Here is a 15,960-nt window from a genome sequence, read left to right on the forward strand (position 1 = left end):
ATATTAATTGTGTGAAAATTTCCAGTCCTCCATTCACTTGTCTGCTCATATCATAACAAAAATCTAAGCAATGAAATTCTTACCATCAGTGTAAAACACAAACATTGTTCCAGAATTACATGGCAAGCCCTCAGTTTTAGGGATAACGTGTTCATGTCCTATCACATTTAAAGCAATTGGGATAGCAATATCACAGGTCATCTGTTTTTTAATTGGGGAGAGACTTTTTCTATTCTCAAAGGTTTTAACAACTATCAGCATTTTAAAAACATGGATTTTAATTTTGAATTTTATTGGGTCAGATATTTTATTTGTTAGTTTTAATATAGGCATGTGTTGTGTTCTTATGTGAATGGTGATAGAACATGTTAAAAAGAGTCAACTCTATGATCATTCATTTTCCATATTGCTAAGGGAAAAATTGTAGAGTAATTGTGATGACCTTTTCTTTAGATTTTCTCATTTTATTAAGAAAAAAAAGCTTCAAAGGAAAGCTCCCCTTTAAATATCACTTTTTAGGCAAATGTTATTATAATTGCAAGAAGTGATTTTTATTTATTTTATATGAAAGGCAATGTGTAATCTTCAGAGTTAAGGATATAGAAAACCATTTTAATGGATAAATTATAATTTGCATTTGGTTTTTAACAATTATTTAGAGTAGACAATTATTTTTTGAGTGAAGAGAATATATACATATTCTTATTGGAACACCATTTTATTACTGGCAGGATTTTCTAGTTTTTTATGGGTTTGGGGTGGAAATTCTCTAAAAGTAATACATAGTTTATTTCATATTTATTGAATATATTTTAAAAGAGTTGATTTGTATATTATACTTGAAAAATAACTTGAAAATGATTGAATCATGTGCTAGTGTACACTTTGACCAACTGCTTTTTTTCAGATATTTGGTTTTCAAGCAGGACTGACCTCTTTGGACAGTAGAGGATTATACTTCTTCCCTGCTCCAGTTATTCCCTCTTTCAGTACTGCTTTTTATGGCAAACTGGTCAAGTTTCCCAAATATTGGTGAGTGTTAAGCATATGCAGTGTATTTAAGTAAAATGCACAATAACTACTTCTGCTTTTATAACGACTGGTTTAGAAAATACTAAGCGCCCTATCTATCCCTAAGTCTCTTTTTCTCTTGTATCATATATTTTACTGTTAAGTCTGTTATCATTAATAAACCTCTTTATGAGGATGTAGGTGTTAATCAGCTTTTTAGACAGATTTTTGGTTGAGAGAATAGATGACGCACACATTTGTTGAATTTCTGAGAACCAGTTTCCGTGCTTCCTTGAGCTAATGTGTTGAACTGAACTGGTCTGCTCTCTCTGTTTCAAACTCAACCAAATAAAAAAAAACTTGAAACAAGGCCTAATCCTCATGAAGAATCGTACTTAAAATAGTAAGATAATAGGCAAACAGGTTAATGTGTTAAACATTTCCTCTTCATACATTTTGTGCTGTATACCTAGACTGACAAAGAGATTTGTTTTGGAAGTGTAATGGTTTATATTAAAAAAAAAAAAAAGAATACTATGTTTGTAGTGGTACATATAGAATATAATGTTTTTTCCTCTTATGAGTTATGATACCGTATTAAACGTAAGAGGTTTTTTAACATAATCAGCACACCACCAGGTGGTAGCAGCTTAATTGATTTTCTCATATTTTCCATTAATAGTTCACAAAAATAGTAACCACTTCAAATGAATTACTGTTCTGTCATGGCCTTTTGCTAAAAAATAATAAATGTTTTCTGGATAACGTATAATCAGCAAGTAGTCTGGTAGGATTGACAGCCTCTTCCCACATTTCCGTATATTTTACATAAAGTTATTCTTTGTGATCCTTGTGTGTAGCAGTCTCTCTCGTGTGCTCTTTCTCTCTCTTGTGCTCTCTTTTTTAATGCATTGTGTTATGATGCATTGCCCATCTGAAGAATAGAGTATGGTAGACTAGTAACACAGAAAAATAAAAATGAGCAGTAGTTCTAGGGGGATAAAATGGTACTGTCTTAAAATGGCAAATCATCTATCAGCATTTTTTGGCAGATCCTGCAATACAAATATTTATTGTGGTCTAGTATGTCTTAAAAGAACATTAGTGGTAATTTTTTCACTTTTTTATATGATACTATATGTTTCTAGAGTTTGCTTGTTTAACAGTGTGAAATAATTAAATAAAGTTAATGTATTCCAACAATTTATCTAAACTAAGCAACACCAATTTGCGGGTAATAAAGTAGAAAAACAAATGAGTACAGCAGCAGTCTGGTTAAATGAAGTGTAGTCTGAAGTGAATAAAACTCCAGATGAAATGCATCAAATAGCACTTGAACTAAATCGAAATCAGTGTGAGGACTGAGAATGTCACTGAAGTCATGCAGTGAGTGAGAATTAGTTGGGTAGAATAACCTGGTAATGTCATTAAACTTAAATTCATTCCCCCCCCCCCCCAATTCCAGAGTTTCTTAAAGTGCGCACATGTGATGCTACATGTGTTCTTCTATTTCTTAGTAGAAAATATATACCACAGACCATACCTTTTAAAAACAAAGACATTTTATGAACTGTTATGGAATCCCTTAGGTAGTATGTTTTGAGTTAGCAGTGAGAAATCTCAGCTTGATTTCTGACGTAAATCAGTAGAATAGCTTTCTTTTCTAGTTTGAGTATAATAATCTCAAAATGTATACTGTGTATTAAATACTGTGGTAATATTTACTTTTTAAAAAGTTGATAAACATTCGTAGCATGTTTTAAGAGACAAAATTTGAGCAACATCAGACCAATAAATTCCAGCAAATAACCATTAATATTGCAGAAGTGCTGTTTCATTTGATTTACCAAATTGGTCTGTTGTAATGTTAGTTAATACACTTTCTTATAAAAGAAATTTGCTCAAACTCACTAGTTAACTAAGTCTTTGAAAACTTTTAAATTGTTGTAGACCTAATCTATTTTTGTATTAAAGTCAAAAAGTCTTGTATTTTGTTTTGTCAAGCATAGCAAGATGCAAAATACAATGTTAATGTCAATATTTTACAACTACTTTATGTGGTGTTGCATGCCAAATTGTAAAGCAGCTTTCAAAGCTTTCAGAAGGATGTCTAAAAACAACTGAGAATTAGCAGAATATAGTTAGAAGCCCGGAATGAATTACAAGAATGTTTAATGCCAAACAGAAATCTTTAGAGGAATTAGCTGATTATTTTTTTCTTCTGGCTACAATTTCTGTTGCAACAGATAAGATAATTGAGTGTAGGATAGTTGAGTGTTATAACATTATTGCTTATAAAGTATCACTGTATTGCCCTTCTGAAGAATACTAAAGTACCATTATAGAATATAGATTCCATACCATAAAGAATATAGATTTTCTTTTTTCTTGCCCTATCATCTTTGTGTTCCCTTTCTGTGACAAGTGTTCTAGACTTTCATCCTCTTGAGTCAGGTCCATGGGAAGGTTCTTACTTACTGTCTCCACCTGTGACAGCCTTTGAGACGCTGAACACTTATGGAATAAGGATGTAAATGGGGATGAGGTGATCCTGTTTCTACCTGCGTTCTGTTCAGCACCTTAGTCTCTTAGTCCATTGTCAAGGGGTCTGTTTCCTTGATATGAGTCTCTGTGTTTCTCATTTTGAAACTACGTCAATAGCTGCTTATTTGCTGTCTGCAAGGAAGCGCCAGTACAAACTCGCATAATAGCTGGTCATCCTAAATTTCAGTGTGTAAATGAATCATTTTATGAGTAAGTTGTGGAGCTGCTGGGTAAATTAGTATCTAGGATTTCATGGCCTTCACTTTAATTATTAGTGAATGCATAGCAGTTAATTGAACATTCTTGATACCAAAAAAACCCTGAAAGGAATTGTTACTGTATTAGAGGAAAAATCTGGAGCAGAAACTTGCAAGTAGATCTAGATAATTAGCTGTCAACCAACAAAATCTTTAGGATGAGAGATGAAATGGATGTATTTCTGCAAATATTCTTTCTTTTGAACTACTTTCTGCAAACACTGTCTTAAGAAGTAGATTTCAGCTTACATATAGGCAGTGTGCCAATCACAACTGAACAGTTTCTGAGGAAGAAGGTTCTTGCCAGCATGAGACTGGTCTTATCTACTTGGTGTTACTTCCAAATGTCATAAATCTTTTACTTATTTTATTCCACTCCATCCAAAATGTAGAGATCTCAAAGTTACCGCAGGCACATTTTGCATTAATTGATCTGGTAGGTGTCTGGAAAAGGAATCAAATTTTTAGGAGAATAAGGAAGATTTGAACTTCCAGAGAGGCTTAATGCTAAATCACAGAAAATTCCTATTGTAGCAGACTGCAGTTTTGAAAGATAAATAAGTGCTGAGCAGTAAGCCGAGCTAGATGATCTCCTGAGATCTCATCCAACTCAAATTATTCTACGATTTTGTGATTAAAATTTCCATTTAATGCATTGAAGTTCAGAAACTGAGTATGAATATTTCCTGCCTGTTGCATAGGAAGTACTGTGGTGGAGTCCAGATACTGAACTTACCTCTTCTGAAGATCAGATTCTGTATCTTTTGCCATAAAATTATCTTTCCATCCAGATAACTGTATAATGGGACAGCATGGCAGTGTACTGTGCTCAAACTTTTGAAAATTATCCTTATTGTTATTTAGAGAGCTGCAATATATTATTCTTTGTAGCCATCAGGACAACAAATTCCAAAAAGCTAGTCTCCTCTTTGTATTGTTGCCTGCTATTTTTGAGTTTTGCTTAATTAAAAAAAAATTAATATTAGGTATACTGAAAGATTTGCATGTGTGAACTCTGTTACGCTGGACAAAGTATCCAAGTTAGAAGTCAATTATATCTTGAACACGGGGGCTCCTAAGCAAACTGAATATATGAATCGAGGGTTTATGAGCTTTGTGAACATTCAGAGCCAGTTTAGATTTGGCCAAGCTGGTGCTGAGATGGAACTAGTATGACCTGCTGTACCCACAGTATTGAGCAGTGTAGATTTGATTGTGTTGACATTTCTTCTCTTTCCTTTACCTTTTATTGAAGAGCTGGCCATTACTGACAAAAGTTGTAAGATTAAAATTTGCTCTCCTGTCAGAGAAAGTTGTATGAACTATATGGTGGGCACCTCAGCTGCCCAGGGATATAATATCGCTTGTTTTGCTTGTTAAAGGTGAGGACTGCAGTCTTAACATAGTCATTTTATTAATATGTGCCTTCACAGCACTGAAAGATCGTTACAGAAATCTAGATACAGAGATCCTCACTTGGAATATACATGTGTATTTTCTGTAGGCTTTGTTTTTATAAGCCTTAAGGGCATTTATATAATATAGTCATTAATATTTCAACACAAATTTAATTATAAAAGTAAATATTCAGTATGTTTCTAGAATTTGTTAGGTTTACATTTTATTGGCATGCTAGGCTATAACCTCCTGTTGACTACAAGTATATTGAGAAACATGCTTTCTCAGCAGCATGAACATCAGCATTTTCTGTTTTCTTACCTGACTTGCTAGCCTTTGTTTTGACTTTGTCACTATGTAGTTGCCAGCCATGGTTGCTTTGTGCAATGAATTTAGCTTAGCTTTTTTAGTTTATAAATTTGATACTGAATTACCACCTTTAGAATTCTCATAGTTTTATTATGCCATTACTCTGTTTAGTTACTCTGTTCTGCTAAAACATTTGTTGTTTTAAAGGCGTGTCTATCTCTATACAGTTTTATTTCTGCTTTCTCCCATCATGTAACCCTTACAATGCAAACATCCCTAGCTTAATCAAAGCCATACAGTGCTATGCCACACAACTGTATTTCCATTGACAGAATTCATCATCATTAGACTACTTGTACAATCCAGTTAGGGCGTTATACTCTGCAGTGTGAGTCATGATGTGCACTTGCTCATGTCTGCCTTATGAGTCATTGTGAAAACCCCTTGTGCATTTAATGGTACCACAATGAATTGACCAGAGTGAGAATAATTCATGCTGATCCACAAGCAGTATGATAGAGCAAGATATGAGTTGCTGAATAATAGAGTTTTTTCAGCAAGGAAATTAGCTCCTGCTGACATGGCCTTTGCTGAGAGGATTAAAAACATCTAATGGGAGGTCAGGTGAGCTTTCTGTCTTTGTTACTATTTTGACTGAAACATCTTCACAGGGCATGTCCAGTGGAGTAATGCTACTTAGTACTAGAAAGCACAGTAGATGTGTGAGCTTGAGAGTCATGAGATGTAGCTGTCGTGCAGTTCAGTGCAATTGTGTGCTATTAAGAGCCAAATGGACCCTGCTGGCAAGAAACACAGAGGCAGATATCCAAAGACTGTGAACATTAGATCATAAATCTAGCAAATTTTCCAATAAATTGACACTTGGGTCTTGGTTTTGGCAGCCTGTTTTATTGACTAGTCACAGTAAATAAAGAGTAATGTCAATTTAGATTGGATGTGGATTGTGTTTCATATGGGCAGTTGAGGGGTATGCTCAGTTCCTGAGTTAGAAGCAGAGACAGGCTGAAAACACATGAAACTCATTTTGTAGCATTCARTTGTGACTATTAGTTATGTCAGTAATTGGATATAACTGCCAGATGAAAATTCAGGCTATCCTTAGTAACAGAAAAGATCTGAGCTTGCATGCCTGAACAGATGCCATCAGTGTATGGGACAGCACAGAATTTTGGCCAGTTCAGTGTCATGTGAGTTGGACTTAGCATGTGTAAAAACCTGCTTGGACTATTCAAGTATGCCAGTGATTTGGGCTGTGCAAGAACAGAGGGAAACAGTCATTCTGGTGGGTTCTGAAGAGGTGGTTGTGTAGAATTGCCCCAAAAATGGACAAACAATCTAGGGAGTACTCTGGATTGCTTCAACATTGTGTACTTCTGTGCCATAGCATAGAAGACATGTCAGAGAGTGTAATTTTAAATCAGGATTTTTTTTTCTTGTAGCTGTTTTCAATATGGCTTGCAAACAATCAATTTGATACTTTCAGAAATTTGATTTACTGTGCACCTTTGTGTGTGTTTGGAGGTTTAGGTATGCCAGTTGTGAACAGTAATAGAGGGTGATTTGAGGCTGGGTTTTAACAGGAGAATGATCTTTCGCTGATAACACAGTTGAATGTATCTTTCATTATAAAAGTTGCGTAGGTAAAACTAAGTTGGCCATGCTTATGTGCAAGGTGCTTAAGGATGAAGATGCTTAAAGAAGTTGTGTGGAACGTTTTCTAATCTGCAGTGGCATTAGCATATAAGGTTTCTTCACCACAAACATTTCGTGGCAATTGCAGTTACAATCTTCTGGAAGGAACTGCTGTCATTTACCAGGAATGACCCTCTGTCCAGAGGGTCTGTTCATTTGACTTGCAGCTTGATTACTGTGACTACAAATTAACTTCAGYTGGAAACCTCTAGTTTAATTTTTTTTTTTTTTTTAATCAAGTCCAGATCTAATGTTGCTGCTTCTCAGCAGATGTGGCAGGCAGCATTCAGCGAATCTGTTAAAAGTGCACTTTTAATCAATGTAAATTGAAAGCAGTTGGATTTTTCGGTATTGTCCATGAGAAGGAAATTCAGCAGAGCTGACTGCAAGGGGTGGTCATGTGTAGTGTTTCTAGTGTAATTATTTAGACTAGTTAATTGTCAAGGTTCTTCAGTGAAAATAAATTAAGCCTATTAACTAATATCTGTCCAGGGAGAGTGATTGCATAATTGCATGTGGTGAATACATTATCCTTACTACTTATAAAGTGATGGTCCTTAATTTTAGCCAGGTTCTAGTAACTGTGTTGCCATCAGTATTTGCTGGCATTTTTACTAAAAACCAAGTAAATGATATGTAGTTCAGAATATAGAGGATTTTCAGGGTTAAAGCCACCTTTTGCTTTACTTGAAACTGGTGAGAATGATGAAAAACTTATTGTCATAATGCTGAAGTGCTATTATTCAGAATTAATGCTAAGGTAAATTTGAATCCTTAATATTTACTCCTTTTTATACTTTATGGATGCATTTGGAAATTTTGTTTGTATTACTTAACAAGTTTCCTACAGATAGTAATAATGCTAGGATTTTCAGCAATATCTTCAGTTTATGAGTTTACCTATGTAGACTCCGGCCAGAAAGCTCCACTGGTGGGAATTCTTCACACAGAACATCCCTCCCTTCTCCAGAATTTCACCTGCAACTGATGGCTTCATTTTTTTTCTCCTCTTCAAGTGTATCCGTGAGTCATGAAGAGAAATAGTCTCTGAGGTTACACTTACCCTACTAAATAAATCACTGTAGAAACCATTCTCTGGCCCCGAGGCCAAATGGCCTGTTGTGGCTCAGTTCATACCCACATGCCGACCTGTTGCTCCCCTTTGCTCCCTGTTCACTCCCTGAAGGAAAAAAAATATAACTGAATAAAGCCAGACTTCTGCCAGGGGACAGCCTTTGGTGCACTTGATCCCTTCAGCACTGCTTAGGCATTGCTTGAGAAAGCGCAAGCTACCATGGCCTGAAGCTGTAGCAGGGATCAAGGGAACAGCTAAACAGGACGGACAGTCGCAGGCCGTTACCTAAACCTGTGCTTGGCCTTGTTTCACTGGCTAATATAGATGTAGCCTGCTTGAAACTCGCCCCTGGACCTGGAGGGCTAGGAGCACGCRTGCGGTGGCATCCTGCGAGCCTGTCCCATTCAGATGTTAGGCATGGCAGTGAATTTTGAAGGAGTTTTACCACGCTGTTGCAGTTGCACTTTTATCTTCTACTTTTTTCTTCACAACTTTTAAATTAAAATATCAGGGGAATTTGATAGGAATGAAAGTATCGTTTTGCAAATTTGTAGTTGATATTTTTTTTTCTTCAAGTTACAGAATTTGCAGTCTTTCGTGTTTTAGGACTTTTTGTATAATTCCCTACACCATTATGTTTCTGAAAGGAAATTCTGAATTATTCTCTTGGGTACCAAATAGTCCTCTCTCACAGAAGTGCTGTGTTTAAATGCTTATTGACTAAGTTATATAGAAGTGCCGATTTTGTGATTCTTTTTACACAATTACCTTCATTATGACTGTGGACCATATACTATGTTGCTGGACAAGCCATAGCATATCCTTCTTTGACTCTGTAGAGCTTCAGTCTCAGATGGTAGTCTTCATTTCCACTCAGAGTGAGGCACCAGAAACTGTATGGTCTTGGGGTTATGAACCTATTTTTGAAAGCAGGTTAACATGACAGGCTCAGCAGAATTTGATAACCGTGAGAAATGGTGATTAGCTAACTGGGGAATAAAAACATTTTATTAAAAAAAAAAAGATTTATTTTTCTTCATGTGGGGCACTCAGAGCAACAGATAAACCAAATATAAAGGCTTATGTGCATGTTCACCCCTTAAGCTATTAATATTTCCTTAGAAGCTTTACTTGCTCTCGCTTCTTCTCTAGGTGGGAGAAGCATAGTGTCCTATCTCCAGCAGTGGTTGTATCTCCACGTGCTTGTGGGAGTCTGGGTGACTCCCTGGACAAATCCTGTTAACACACCTAGCCATGCTTTTTCTTTTCTATGAGCAGAAGCCTTCTCACAGATCAGGATCTGTCTTTGGTTTTAGGCCAAGTGAAATATTGTTTGTGTACAAGGAAACATCCTCACCGTTTTTCCTCAAAAACTTTTATCCTAGTCATTTATAGTTTTGCCTTCATTTTTGTTTTATTTCTTTAGTAACACATTTTAAAATAGGTTGAAGTACCTATTAGCTGTATATACTGAGGAACAAGTATTATTTTGAACTATATTGAACACATGCTAATGTTTGGATCTTCTTTGAGTAGTTTCCAGCTGTTTTTTTCGTGATTTTTAGAAAGAAATTTCAGCTTACTGTAGCTAAGTAGTTCTCATTTAAAATTACTTTCATGTGTTTCTAACATTTCAATATGAAAATACATGGAAATTTTTTGCAGTTTTCTGATGATAGCTTATTGTCATATTTTAAATGTTAAATCACAATAACTCTCAAAGTTGAAAATGTTTCGGATGGGTGGCGAATGAACAAAAATAAATGGCATGTGTGTTCTGGCATTGAGAGGGTTACTTTTGAAAGGCTTATGCTAATAATGTGATGCATTGCTTGAGATCAGGAAAAGGGAAAGGTTGATGTTATTGGCAAAGGTGGGCTTGTGATGTGGATCACAGACGGGGTCCAGGAGTATTTCTGCAGCCAATGCCTCTTCTAGATAATTCTATAAAACTTTTAAGACTCTCTCTTTTTTTAATTTGTAACCAACTTGCTGCTTAAAACATAATTATAGATATATTGACACTTAGAATAAATTCTCCTGTTGGATGAGTGAATATTTTTAAATATTTAGATGAATTTGGTGCAGGATACTTCTTCATAATCATAAGTTTGAAGTTTTAAATCCTGTTTTTGCAGTTGTTGCTGGTACTGTTTTTTAACAAAAATTCATTGTTTCCAATTTTGTAAATGTCACTCAAGACATGATGATCAATTTCTGTCAAGTGCCACCAGCCCACTGAAATATTGCCTCCTTCCTTTACTCTTCCCTCAGCTTAAAATTAAGCATGAGACTTTTCAGTGACACTTTTATTTTTGTATTTGCTTATTTGCTTGCTGAGTGAAGCAGGACTGTAAAGAGACAACTGTTCCTTTTCTGATAATTTTTAAAGGGTATGGAGATTCCTAAATGAACAATTGAATAGAAGCACTGTATAAGGAAATGTATTTGCTAAGCATGATTAGAATATTCCTTTGATAGCCAAGAAGTGTGCATATATATGCATAATGATGGATTTTAGTTTTTTTGGTTTTTGGKTTTTTTTTTTAGTAGAAGTGTATTTAGGATTTAGACAGGTATGTTGTAATGGCTAAAGAATGGGATTTAAAGTTGGTTAGCTCAGATCTTATCTTCATATTTCTTCACTTAAAAGCTGGGTTTTTTTCATAGTTCAAAATGAAAGACAGTTCTTCAATTTCTGTTTATATGTGTAACCAGTTAAGAAGAATTATGATATAGATCTGCTGAAGGCAAAAGGATTTCTCTTTTTCTGGTAATTTTCAGAGCCGCACCTTGCTGTGCACTTACAGTGTGTTCTTCACAGATTCCAATATACTGAAATAATTTGATCTAACAGAAATGGAGTTGTTATTATACAATGCTGTCACTGGCTTAGTATTCTGCTTTGAAGATCGGTATATTTGTTATACCCCAACATTTATTCTCCATATGTCTTGGATTTGGCTGTGTCCATATATTACAGCAGGAGAATGTTATTTAGTGACATTGTATTCTACTGACTATCTTTTCTTCGGTATATGTGTATGTGATTATTCAGTATATGTATATGTGGTCTTGAGACTCACCAGGGCTTTTAGAACTTTTCAGTGGTTAAATAGGCTTAATGAGACTGTCGCAGTGAATAGACCAAAACTAAACACTTTAAAAAATATATCCATAGAATCTACTACGAAGTTTACAATGTTTTTGAGAAAGAATGATATAAAGTCAGTTCCAGAGTCAGTGTTTAAGATGATAGATTTAGATTTAACAATAATTGCAGTCTTTGAATTAAAAAGAAATATTATCCATTTATTCACACTTAATATAATAAGCTAATGCTTTGCTTTAAATAGCTTCTGATATACTTTAAAATTATTTTGAGGTTATTAATTAGTGAGACTACAATATAATCATTTTTAACAGCCTTCATACTCTTTCTGCTGTTTATGCAGGGTATATACATGGAATATAAGCAGATCTTGTTCATCTGTGTCCCTGTTGTGGATGATCTTGATCCATCCTTTGGTATATTAAAGGCTTTTTTGGTAATGTGAAAAACAAAACACGCTTCCCCCCTTCATCCAACTTCCTTTTATTGCTGTGACTTACATCTTAAAGGCCATTAGAAGTGACTTTTGGTATACTTGCAGGCAAAGAAGAATGCAGTTAGGTGCTTTTGTGGCTCTTTCTAGTTTTATTGGAATTCAGTAATACAGAAATATGGCCTCAAGTTTCTTTTAGTCTTGTGTACTTTTTGATTTGTGGCATCTCTGTTGGGTGCAATATTTTAAAGCTTTTTGCTTTAACTAATGTGCACATGCATCTTCTTATGTCTCTGAACTTTTTGGTCAAACTATAAAAAATTTGCCAAATTTTCAAACACAACCATTTATCTCACATTGTAAATGCATCTTTTACAACCAAAAGATTTTATCAGTGTATGAAACAAAACAAGCTAAATTGAGGATTGCTTTTATTTCAGTATAGATGAATTTATACCACAGTATTTGATAGAAGAAATTCATAAAAAAGGAAAAACAAGTCCTAACCAACTTTACTCTTTGGACAAAATTTATAATTTAAAACTGTTTGTAGTGTTTACTTGGAGTTGGGGTTCTGTTTAGCTCTTGAATCTTTAGTAGTGAATTTGAAACTCTGTGTTAGTACCCAAAAGAGGTCTTTGAACTTTTTAGAGAGGAAACGAGTTTGGAGCATTGAGCTCCTGTCAGTGAGTTGTGGTCCATCTTCTTCTAACAACTTTGCAATTGTTAATAACCTTGAAGAAAAAGTATTGTTAGGCAAATTTATCTACATTTGGTCACATTTTTATCCGTTTCAACCAATTTTTGTGGGAGTACTTGGAGATGAGTCAAGATCATGCATTCAAAACTGGTATATGTGAGAAATTTGGAAGGGAGGGAAGAAAAGGGAGTGTGTGTATTGAGGGGCCAGTGGATGTAAGACTGGAGCATTTTATTTTCTTACTGTTCCCGTTATCAGCATTTCATTCCACAACTGTTGTCTTCACACTCTAAATATACTTTTTGTTTTTCCTGATCCCCACTTTCAGTTTCCAAGCACTTCCAAAGAGGATTCAGTCATACAGCCCTCTCTCTTCACAGTTACTGTGAGTGTTTCTTCCATCCTTACATACTTCTTCCCATCCTCCAAACATTTTATTGGAAATACTCTAAAGATGCTTCTTTTCCTTTGCATACTTTCTCTCTTATTTATTTGGTTTTCTTTGTGCCTGTTCTCCATCCTTGTTCCTTAAGCCATGTGCATTAATCCCCCCATTTTTTCCCTCTTTCTTTTCCTCTTACTGTTAGAAACCTGAAAGAATAAGATAATTCTGTGGGCTTCTTTGTGTTCCTCTTTGTCATCATTGTCTTCTGTCATTTTTCTATCCTATCATTTCTGCAAGGCTTGGGAGGATACTGTGCTTTTCACTTTCTCAGGACAATGAAGTCTGTGGATCTGTCCTCGTCACTGCTTCTGCTCAGAGCAGTTCCTCTTCCTTGTTCTCCACAAAGAAACTACTTCTCAGTCCTTCTTTCCCCTTCCTTTCCTCCATCTCTGTTAACTCTCACAAGCTACTGCTCGTAGCTTGCAAGACTTGCTAATTTCCTTACTTCTGGAGTGTCTTCAAATTTGAAGGAAACATATCCTCTTTTCTCAATATCTGCGTTCTTGAGAGATCTTCACAGATGCATCCTTTGGAGAAAGGTCAGAGTTGTGGGATAATCACTTTTACTCCCCCTGAAATAGAGCTCTAGAATCAAGTTTTTTGGTGTTTCCCTACCACAGGGTAGGATCACGCCTGATCAGCTGTGTTGGCTCTGGCAAATGGAAAGGCCCTTACCATAGGTAGGGCCCATGAGCTGGGGAGTGTTTTTGGCTGTGTTTCTTGTAAATAATATATGTGTAATTCTCAAACATGTTTGATCAATTTCCAAAAAGTTGTAAGAAAAGACAAAGATGAAATTTGCATTACAAATTTGGAGTAGGAAAAGGGTTTGTTAATGAAGTCATTAGTAGAATGGAGTAGACTAAGAATTGAAAATATCTATGCGTTCTAAAATAAATATACTAGAAAATAACTAATTTGCACTTGAGCTGCCAAATTCTGCATCTTTCCTGGGAAGAAGAATGGTAATTTAAGTAACTTAAGTAACTTAAACAACAAAAGAATGAGTGCGGTTTTAAAGGATAATATTGGCTAGAAACCTGTATTAAACAAGTCTTATTTGTGCTCCTAGTATTTCAGTATTAAACAAATATCCTGCACATGGCTATATTACTAGCTGCTGAATTGACTGTGTGAATTTTCCTCATGTTGGAAGAACTGGTTTCTGTCAGAGCTGCTGCTGTTACTTCTGAAGCCATGGAAGGATGATGGAAGCAGTTGCTGCTCACAGGGTTGCCACAGTCATGACTCTTGTTTCCCTGATAACAGCAGTTTAAGCATGGATCTCCTAGCCRTGAAGGCAGCAGCCTTCTTGGTCTTGTTCTGTGGCGTCGTGTCTTGTAGTTGACTGCAGTTTTCTGCACTGAGCATCAGCAGATTTCTGAGCCCTCCTGGCTCCTTGCGTTACCTGCTAATGGCAACCAAATGGCACGGTATGGCAGATTTAAAGGATTGATTTAATGGCTGTTGCTGCTGCTTCTGGGAGTGTGTGGTGGGGGAAGGAGAAGGAAGAGGGAGGGGAGAGGCTACTAGTCTGTATAGTAAGGTAGGCTGCTCTGTTGAAAGACGGTTCCCCAAACCCTGTTCCACTTCTGTGGCTGCGGAGGTTGGATTACACTGTAGTATCTTAAACCATAATACAAATTTAGATTGGATTTACTGGATTTACAACAGCTAGAAAAACCGTAACACTTGTTTTGTTTTCTCTCCTAATAAACACAGATCTTTGCTGTTTGGAGGTTTATGGATACATGTGGCTTTACTGACAGTAGCAATTTTTACTTTTACCTGGTTACCTCTAGTAGTTTTGGTAGTCTTGGTCATCTGCAGTTGTTCAGTCACAGCATCTCTAAGTTCCAGCTGATTTCCCCCCTCAGGGCAACTGCCGTCTTAACATTTACCAGCACGGTCCTGGTAATTATTGCATTTATTTTGGCATTGCTCCTTTTCCAAGAATCTAGTTCTCCTGGAAAGAAACAAGGCACAACACAAATAGTAGATATGAAAGTGCTCTGCTTTTAGTGTGATTTCCTCTGCACTACCTTCATGAAGCCAGTGGTTGCCTATAGGGTGTCCTTGCTTTTTTTCCAGATTTCTAGCTGCCCCCTTTTTTTTTTTATGTTATCTTTTGATCTTTCATCACAGTTCTGTGTACCAAAATTTTCATGGTCCTATTATTTGGATCTCTTTGCACCTAAATGTCATATCCCTTCCCTTTTCCCCATTAATACCTACAAGAAATGTCAATAAGACATTCTTGGACTCGATTAAAAACTGACAAACTTTCCTGTGGAAGTAAACAAAGAATAGATATGTGAAGTATAAGTAAGCAAAAATGTCCTGAATTATCGTAAATCACATTTCCAAGAGGAGAGTTCTTTATCCCTTATTTTCTGATTCCTCCCACCCCCCAGCACCTTGGGGAAGTCTGAAGATGCAGTTCTTCAAAGATACAACTTTATGCACCAGATTCAATGGGCTGATGATGTATGTAAAACTAACCATATATATATTAAGCACATAAACAGAGCTGAGTGCTCATATGGTAATCTCCTCAGAGCAGAGGCATTTTTATTCTTTCATAGATTGCTCATATTCAATTTAATGATTCTTTCATGATGAGTCATTAATGAGTGAMGAGAAAAGGAGATTTTTTCAAAGGAAAAATAGCAATTATTGACTGACCTCTACTTGAAATTTGGTGGGAGTTCAGATCCTTAGGMTCTGTACCTTTGAGCTTTGTCAAAGCCAGTGAGGTTAATTTGATCTAAACTTCCTAAATATGTTTCTCTAATTCAGCTGCAGGTTTAACATGTTCCTGCATGACTTACTTCAGCAGCCACCTTTGTTTATAATGTACTCAAAAATAAGATTGAAAACCCAACCCTCAACTTGCTGAAACCATCAAGTCTTTTTAGTTCAAATTTGTTGCATTTTGAGGCACATAGTTAGCCAATGACTGT

General features: G+C 35.8%; 1 protein-coding gene across 26 annotated transcripts in view; it reads left to right on the forward strand.

Annotated features, from left to right (window-relative positions):
* The window catches only part of VPS13B (vacuolar protein sorting 13 homolog B), a 438,137-nt gene that overhangs the window by 48,161 nt on the left and 374,016 nt on the right, over positions 1–15,960 (forward strand). For all 26 annotated transcript variants that reach the window (XR_003256169.1, XM_026082771.1, XM_026082768.1 and 23 more), the window contains one exon: positions 908–1,032. Coding sequence is in view for 25 of the 26 variants with exons in the window: in XM_026082771.1 (XP_025938556.1) it covers positions 908–1,032 (125 nt within the window). In the remaining variant the exon portion in view is untranslated. The remainder of the gene's footprint in view (positions 1–907; positions 1,033–15,960) is intronic.

This window comes from Apteryx rowi, unplaced genomic scaffold (genome assembly GCF_003343035.1).
Source record: "Apteryx rowi isolate R43461 unplaced genomic scaffold, aptRow1 scaffold_591, whole genome shotgun sequence".
NCBI classification, from domain to species: Eukaryota; Metazoa; Chordata; class Aves; order Apterygiformes; family Apterygidae; genus Apteryx; species Apteryx rowi.